The following is an 8,843-nucleotide window of genomic DNA, read 5'->3' as shown; positions in this document are numbered from 1 at the left end:
TCTTGGTCCAGCCTTCGGCCTTCACTGCTGACCGGCTTCTCGGGGCTTTGCGCAGGGGAAAGCAGAAACTCCAAGGGCAGTGGCACCCATTGGGTGCCCTGTGGTCAGGCTGGTCTTGGGATTTTGAAGAAAACAGACGTGAACAGCACTGCGTCTGGCTTTGTCATCCATCCTCTCAGGGCAGGGAAGTCTGTTTTCTTGCCCTCAGGAAAACCCACTGCTGGACAAACAGCAGTTTCCAGACATTCTCTACCCAAGTGGCTTGCGGTTAACTCCGATGTCCTTTGCCACGTGAGAGCTGTTGTCCGAGGCAGCTGGAGGAGCGAGATCCTAGAGGAAAGAGGAACCTCTAAGCAGGGTCCACACCGGCCCGAAGACTCCTTGCCCCAGGTGTCCTCACACAACACCCAGGGGTCCTCAGGACCCCGGAGCTGACCCGCACCTGCCACGGGAGAGGACGGCCTGGACCTGCCCTGTGGAGGGAGGGATTGCTGCGCCCCTTTCTCCACCACGTCAGTGTGAAGGGCCGCACGTGCCGTCTGCAGCCTTCACTGGGTAAAAGTGAAGGTCCCTCACCGGATCTTTTCCACCGTATCTTGAGGTCAAGTGGTTAGGAATTCTTGGAGAGTCTTGCCTCATAGTGGAGAGAAACAGCAGAACAGCTTCTTGGGTTGGTTTCAGGATGGTGAGGACGTGGCCCTCATGCTTGGTGTCTGCAGAGCCCGGCTTGGGGACGCGATTGCAGCCAGGGACATAAACGCGACCGCACACACCTGGCCTTTGATTTTCCCTTTTGGAGGTTTCAGATCATGATCAGCCTGCTCATGTTTGAAATTGAGCAGAATTTGGAAGAAAAAAAAGGGCAAAATAGCATTTTGTTTTGTTTTTTATAACAAGGGACATTTTTCTTCCTACTTTTTATTCATTGAAATTAGATTTAAGCAACCAGAAGATAAGCCTTTAGACCTGCACCGGCTCGTCCTCAGGTCTGTGCCCCCCAGACCTTTCTGCAGAGATGAAGCAGGTGCCCGGACAAGGTGGTGAGCACAGCTGGGTCCTAGTGCCAGCCACTGGGGGTGGGCATGAGACGCGCAGGCAGCCTCATGGTAGGCTCTTCGAGTCAGTCGGAGAACACGCCACACGTGAGCAAAAGACATGCACGAAAAACCACACAGGAGGCCGGGCGCGGTGGCTCAAGCCTGTAATCCCAGCACTTTGGGAGGCCGAGATGGGTGGATCCCGAGGTCAGGAGATCGAGAACATCCTGGCTAACAAGGTGAAACCCCGTCTCTACTAAAAAATACAAAAAACTAGCCGGGCGCGGTGGCAGGCGCCTGTAGTCCCAGCTACTCGGGAGGCTGAGGCAGGAGAATGGCGTAAACCCGGGAGGCGGAGCTTGCAGTGAGCGGAGATCCGAACACTGCACTCCAGCCTGGGCGACAGAGCCAGACTCCGTCTCAAAACAAACAAACAAACAAACAAACAAAAAACCACACAGGAGCCGGGACGTGTACCAAGTTCTGAACAGTAGCAGCAAAGGGATGAGTTGAACACCGAGGGGTGACTGTGGGGTGGTCTGGAAGGCCCGTGCCCTGATGTACACCGAGGGGTGAGTGCGTTTGTGGGGTGGGAGTCAAGGCTGTGGAGCTTGTGTGTTGGGGGAAGAGGCGGTGGTGGAGAAGCACAGCCTCTCCTGTAAGGGGCGTGGGTGTGGCCCTGGTGTCCCAGAGTGTTTGAGACCTGGACTGTGGGTTGGCAATGGGTATCACGCTGTCCTGGGCAGGCTTCGTAGTCCTTCGGGGCTCCACGTGGTGGGGCAGTGGTTCTCATGACGGGCCTGCTCTCCAAGGGTGGGCGCTGGTGTTTGCAAAGCTCCCTGGGGACTGACAGCAGCGGCCCTGAGAGCGCCTGTGGGGTGGTCTGGGCACCTGCAGGTCTGACCTGAGGGATGGGGAGGGGATTTAACTGAAGACAGTGAAAGGGGGAGATGTCCCAGCAGGGCCTCTGAGCCACTGGAGCAGGGATTTCAGGTTGGAGGGAGGCAGGCGGCCCCTTCCCAGGGAAATGCCAGGGCAGGAGGGATTTCCCCAGGGAGCTGAGGCCCGGGCAGCAGCAGAACTGGGTGACAGGACGCAGTGTGAGCGCTGGCGTGGAAAGCAACGTCCCCGGTGGAGCCGCCGATACCGTTTATTTTTATTTTATTTTATTTTATTTTATTTTATTTTATTTTATTTGAGATGGAGTTTCACTGTTGTTGCCCAGGCTGGAGTGCAGTGGTACAATCTCGGCTCACTGCAACCTCTGTCTCCTGGGTTTAAATGATTCTCGTCCCTCAGCCTCCTGAGTAACCGGGGTGACAGGCACCTGCCACCACACCCGGCTAATTTTTGTATTTTTAGTAGAGACTGGGTTTCGCCATGTTGGCCAGGCTGGTCTCGAACTCCTGACCTGAGGTGATTCACCTGCATCAGCCTCCCAAAGTGCTGGGATTACAGGCGTGAGCCACAATACAGTTTATTTAAGTAAACTGTTGCCGTCATTATTCCCAGGGAAGGGGTCCTGTGGGTGGGATGCCAACAGTGGGAAGCAGGAGTGAGCCATAATGTGCTGAAAGACAGCACGGCGAGGCACCGCAGGTCCGCACCTGGGAGGGAAGGGCTGCCGGCACGTGCCTCAGAGGCACCGCAGGTCCGCACCTGGGAGGGAAGGGCTGCCGGCACGTGCCTCAGAGGCTTCGGTTTGAAATGCGGCTACTCGTTTTCTCTGTACGTCTAAGATTCTTCCCAAAAACTTCACGTAAGTTTCTTTGCCAAATTTTCAGTGAGGAATTATGTTTAAACTTTCTGGAACTCGGAGGACGTTCTCTATGTAGGGGATTTAGAAATGTTTTTAGGTAATCCGAATAAGCAGTCAGCACTGATTTTGAAAGTTTGCCCGTTCGGTGAATTAAATACTGAAACTTGGAGAACTGGGGACTTCTGTGTCTTTGAAACAGGAGTCTAAATGTCAAGGGGGAAAACCTCGGTTATTGTTTTTTCCTTTTCTTCAGCAAGCAGAAGTCAATAATATGTTTTGCTCCTGAAACCCTTGATTCTGTGTCAGTGTTATAGAAGAAGGTTCCCTGTGTAAGTGAACCCTGACACAGTAGAAATTGACTGGAGAAGAACGAATTTAGTTTCAAACATACTATCTTCATTGCAGAATAAATACCCCTGAAGGCTGTAACTAGTTATTTCGGTTTTGTTCAAAGCAACAGTTTAAGTCTTTCTGCAGCATGACCTCATTGTCCTTTTAAAATCTTCTTTCTGCAGCCTCATGTTTGACTGTTGGAGATTCATCCTGTGCAAGAGACCTGGAAGCAACAGTTACTCTTCCCCACAACGGCCCAATGAGGCCAAAAAGGAGGAAACGGATCACCAAATTGATGTGTCTGACGTCATCAGGCTTGTTCAAGACACACCAGAGGCCACGGCCACAGGTAGGCGCCGGGTGCTGCGGCCTCGTTTGGTTTTGCGGGTCTCACCACTGATTGGACCTGCGCTGTTCTTTGCTATTCTGGCCCTTTTAGAGACTGACAAGGTTTAGATCCTGGGAATGTGTGACCCCCCCAGGTGGCAGGCTGTGGGAAGGGCTTTGAATGGGTTCACATGGCTTTTACCTGCCCAGGTCCAAGTTGGGACGACTTGTCTCAAGATGTGTGGTCATCGATTTGACTTGGCACTGGTTATCTAAGTGAGTATTTTAAAATGAGTTTGGCTCCGGTTAGAGATCATGAGAAATGTCTGTGTTCCAAATAAAGCTCAGTATACCTGAAGGGAACAATTTGTAGGCTTTGCTTCATTCTTTAGAAACAAAAGAGCTATTGTTTGAATTTGTGTGTTTTCATATTAACATGGCAAAGCCTCAGCTGGTCTCCAGACCAGTGGCCCTGCCTGGGCATCTGAAATTGGCTCCCCTCTGAGGCGAGAGCCGGGCAGGCCTGGGGTGTGAGTGGCCTCTCCGAGCTCAGGCTGACCTCCTGATGCAGGCCAGGCAACGCTTCTCTCTCCAGCCCCTGCCCGTCTGAATGCTCTGCATGTATTTTCTAACCTGAGCAAGGGGCTGAGTTCTCTGTTCCTAGTTTTGCCTGCATAATTATTTGCTGCCGTTTCTTCCCAAACTGATTCCAAAAGTCAAGTTTTCACTGGACAAAGCCAGTGTGGGCACTCGCCACCCACCAAGGGCAGGCATGGATTTGGTGGCCGGGTGCTGGCTGGCATTGCAAAATCCGTCCTTTGGCTGGACGGGACGTGCAGGTTTCCAGCACCAATGGGGTGGCCGCTGAGCTGAGAAGGGATTTTGATAATTCTGCTACCTGCTCTAAATCCGGCGCTTTCCGGGGCCTTGTCCTAAGCTGGCATCTGTGCTGATTCGTGTGGAGTCTTGGGAGTCCCTGGGTCAAGGCATCATTCTGAGACTTTCGTGTTCTGAGTCCATCCTGTCCCCCTCCCACGGCCGCTGCCCTGAGGGCTGGTGCCCGGGGATTCCGTCCTGGTTCGTGTCTTCAGGTGAGAACCGCCCTGGCCCTGTCTTCAGAGTCAGCTCTGTGTGTCTGCCGCTGTAGAAAGAGATGCCACCTGGTGACTGCCGCGTGTCTGTGGTTCCCTGGCCCAGCGGTTCTGGGCCACAGCTCTGCAGACTCTTGCACTTGGAAACCCAGGCTGTTCGTTTAGAGCTGGCTGACTGGGGGTTGCGTTTCGGTGTGGTCACCCCAGCCAGGGTATGCGCTTAGTTTTGCGGGATTAAGAATTTGATTTCCGTCACTTCCCTTGTCAGTGACTGTCACGAATGAGAGACTGAAGACTGAGCCTCTCGGGACCTCGCACAGATTGAGAACCAGGTGCTCTCGTTATTCCCTGGCACACCACCTGCTTCTCTGGGATGTACACACACGAGAAACCCCGTGAGCCAGGAGGCAGCTACTTCCTACAAGAGCGAAGCGGGGGGCTGTCAGGACAGTGCCGCACACAGCTTAGCTGTCCTCCAGGGGGCTTCAGAAGAGGGTGGGAATGAGGGGCTACTTAGCGCCTGCAGACTGGCTGCCCTGACTTCTGTGACTGGAAGGTTGTCAAGTCTTCCCGTGCTCAGCTTGGCTGTAAATTAACTGCCCGTGGGTGCTCAGAACCTGGCTGTAGTCAGCACTGGTGCCTTTCCCTGAGCGCCCAAGCCTCATGTGGCCCAGCTCTGGGGACCGAGGGAGCTGGCAGCGGTTAGGGTTAGAGGTTAGAGGTTAGGGGTAGGGGTAGGGGTAGGTGTTAGGGGTAGGGATAGCGTTTGGGGTAAGGCAGGTTTAGGACTAGGGTTAGGGTTAGAGGTTAGGGTTAAGGTTAGAGGTAGGGTTAGAGATTAGGGGTAGGGGTAGGTGTTGGGGTAGGGGTAATGTTTGGGGTAAGGCAGGTTTAGGACTAGGGTTAGGGTTAGGGTTAGAGGTTAGGGTTAGGGTTAGGGTTAAGGTTAGAGGTAGGGTTAGAGGTTAGGGGTAGGTGTAGGTGTTAGGGGTAGGGGTAGGTGTTAGGGGTAGGGATAGTGTTTGGGGTAAGGCAGGTTTAGGACTAGGGTTAGGGAACCCTCGCAACTGACCCAAGTGCTCCTATTATTTCTCAATGTACCGAGCTCTCCCAGGCTCAGGAGTGTGTTGGGGTGCACCGTGCACCGGCCATGGAACGGAGCCTGGGCCCACGCTCCGGCTTTGTTCCTGCCCCTGCCGTCCCTGCAAGCTTGGGCGGGTCGAGAAACCTTGCACTGTGGACAGCAGGAGTAGCAGCCAGGCAGCTGCTGTGAGGAGCCCAGACGTGTGGCTGGTCAGAGCAACCACTCAGCAAGCCGTGGCTCTTAATCATGTCACATCTGACTTCTTCCCCCTCTAACTCGCAAAACCTCTCTGATCCCTGAGTCCTGGAGGCCCAGGGCTGGCTTTACCAATAAAGCCCTTTAGGCAGCTTCCCTCTAACCCTGGACTCCAGGGGATTGGATGATAATCTGCTTAGCGTTCTGAGCGGTGAAGCCCTTCTGGCTGTCCTTGCCTCGTCTGCTCTGTGGAAAGAGAAGTGTGCTGTGTGGACTGTGGCCTGTGGGAGAACCACACTCAGCTCTCAGGCCCTGCCTGCACCACACCTGCTCTGTCTCCACGTCACCTGGACCTTGGCAATGTCCCTCCAGCCCAGCTGGCTGGAGACCCTTGGTGTTGATGAAACCTGTATCAGAACAATTTTGAAATTAGTAATATGTTTTTTTGTCATAAAATAGACACCCATGAAATTTGCCATTTTAACTACTGTTAAGTGTAGAGTTCCCTGGTATTATATATTTAACACTGTTGTACAGCCATCACCAGCGTCCATTTTCAGAACTTTCTCATCTTCTCTGAAACTGTCTCCATTAAACACTCACTCCCATTCCCCCTGTTGGAAATAACAGCTCGATGTTGCAAAGAAAACAAGCACCTAAATAAAGGATTTCTCAACAAGGCAAATTTACTTCTGCAGAACGGTGCTGCTCACTCTTGTGGTCACTGCAAGAGCACACAGGACAAAGCAGGGAAGGGATTTTTATCCCTAATGCAGTCAGTCCCCGCTGCTGTGTCCGGTCCCCATTGGCTGGAGTCAGACCACACAATCTAAGCTGATCCCGACTGGCTACTTCACACGGAGCAGGGGTGGGGGCTACAGCGGTGGGAGGAGCAGTTTCAGAACTAAGGGCACCAAATAAGGAATAGATGTGGGTTGTTACAAATTGGGAACAGATGTGGGTTACAGATTGGGAATGGCAGGAAGGTCGTTAACCTTAACTAGGGGCAAGGAGGCAAGGAAGTTAGGCTTTGAACGTAGAGGACAAAGAACCAGGGAGTTCAACAAGTGGAACCTTTGAAGAGGAACTCACGGTATCCAGCACCCCTGCCCCCAGCCCGACACCCACCATCCTACTTTCTTTCTCTATGAGATTGACTTCTCTAGGGACCTCATGTAACTGGAGGTTATTACACTGGGCATAACGTTCTGAGGTTCATCTGTGTTGTACCGTGTGACACAATTTCTTTCCTTTTTAAGACTGAGTAATAGTCCACGGTGTGGGTGGACCACATTTGTTTCTTCACGCATTCATCAGTGGATGTTTGGGTCACAGCCGTCTCTGCTATTGTGAGTAACGCCCCTGTGAACACGGTGTGCAAATACTGGTGTGGGTGCCTGCAGCCGTCTCTGCTACTGTGAGTAACGCCCCTGTGAACACGGTGTGCAAATACCGGTGTGGGCGCCTGCTTTCAGGCCTTGGGGTTGCCTCCCTGGAAGTGGAATTGCTGAATCCTACACGTATTTGCTTTGAAACCGTGACAGAAGGTGATTCCCCCGGTTCTACCTTTGTTTTCCTGCTGGGCGAGGAACAGCGTCCCGTCCAACTTCCACATTCTCAGTCAACAGACACTTGTCTTTGAGAAGGTCACAGGAGGCCTGGGCCCTGCTGGGTAAACATTGACGAGCTTATTTTCCAGCTCACTCGGTGCCGTCTGAAGCTGTTCTGTTGGCTCTTGCTTCCCTTCAGGTTTCTTCATTTCAGCTCCGTGAGTGTTCCACTACGTTGTTTCAGTGACTCTGTGATTAACTGGTTCACAGTCAGCTATGGGGGGTCCTCTAATCTGAGGGGACACTCTGCAGACAGGCCTCCTCAGGGCTCCTGCCTGAGCCTGCAGCGTTTTGTAAGCTGACTCACTCCACTGAAGGTCAGCTGTCACGGGTGTGCTGCAGGATTTGCAGGTGAACGGGAAAGGCGTGGCCAGCATCAGCTCCCTAAGGCTTCTGGAGCTCACCCTGCGCACGGCCTGTCTCGTTGAGAACAGCAAGTGCCCGCAGGAACGTGCACACACGCGTATGTACACACACGCACACATCGTGCATTTCCATGGGGTGCGTGTGGAGCTTGCCTGGCTCTCCTCTCCCTGGCAGTGCTTTCCTATCAAAACACCAGCGCCCGCTCCAGCGTGAGTGCGTGGCCTTGCTCTTCAGTGGTGTGTAATGCGTTCTGGCTCTGGTGGGCCAGGTGAGAGCAGAGGTCTGGGAACATGCTGTTCAACCTCTGTGGAAGAACCTCTATCATCTTAGAATTGAGGGTGAGAGAGCAGGAGGATTCACGCACAACTTCCTTGTACAGCGGAGGTGAGGGGCCCCCCGGCACAGGCGAGTGCCTCTAGCTCTAGGGTGGCTTGCGGGCTTCCTGTTAGAAACTCCATCTATCCCCGTTGGTCAGTGGTGTCTTTGAAGATGCCAGTGACTTTTGTCCCAGCAAACCTTTGAGCATCACACTGTTCAGGTGCTGGCAAAGCTTTGTGGATAAAAGAACAAGTGGAAGACACAGGGTGAAAGGAGAGCAGCACAGAAACAGACACAGTTGCCGCCTTGGGTGGAGTCATGACGTTGCTGTTTCTATGTCAGAAGCCTTGGAGCATGGATGAGTCTATGGCTGGACCTAACACTTCCATGCTTTATGGTAGGAGATTGCACAGGATTCTGAGGAGGGACCTTGTCTCCACCTGGGGGCAGGCGGGAGGGTTGGGAAGCACTTTGGGAAGGACCAAGACTCGCCCCAGCCTTGAGAAGGGATGGGGCTGCCGCATTCAGATATGAGTCTCACGGAGGGGTTTGCAGAGACAATTAGCTGGAACTGAAACGTGCTTTGGGGAAGGGGAAAATGATCACAGGAAACAGACGCTTGGAAGAAAAGTGGCTTTTTGGCTATCCGCAGTGTTCCTGGCATGGGTCATAGTCGCAGCTTGGTGGAGAATCCTCGGTGTTCCTGGCATGGGCCATAGTCGC

At 53.2% G+C, this 8,843-nt stretch overlaps 1 protein-coding gene across 1 annotated transcript in view; it reads left to right on the top strand.

Moving 5' to 3' along the window:
* Window positions 1-3,311: 3,311 nt before the first annotated feature.
* The window catches only part of MCF2L (MCF.2 cell line derived transforming sequence-like), a 256,715-nt gene continuing 251,183 nt past the window's right edge, over window positions 3,312-8,843 (top strand). Inside the window, exon 1 of the mRNA XM_011979440.1 lies at window positions 3,312-3,478. Coding sequence (XP_011834830.1) covers window positions 3,316-3,478 — 163 coding nt within the window. The 5' untranslated portion in view covers window positions 3,312-3,315. The remainder of the gene's footprint in view (window positions 3,479-8,843) is intronic.

Source organism: Mandrillus leucophaeus, unplaced genomic scaffold (assembly GCF_000951045.1).
Source record: "Mandrillus leucophaeus isolate KB7577 unplaced genomic scaffold, Mleu.le_1.0 Scaffold201, whole genome shotgun sequence".
NCBI classification, from domain to species: Eukaryota; Metazoa; Chordata; class Mammalia; order Primates; family Cercopithecidae; genus Mandrillus; species Mandrillus leucophaeus.
This window is presented reverse-complemented; position numbering and strand designations above follow the sequence as displayed.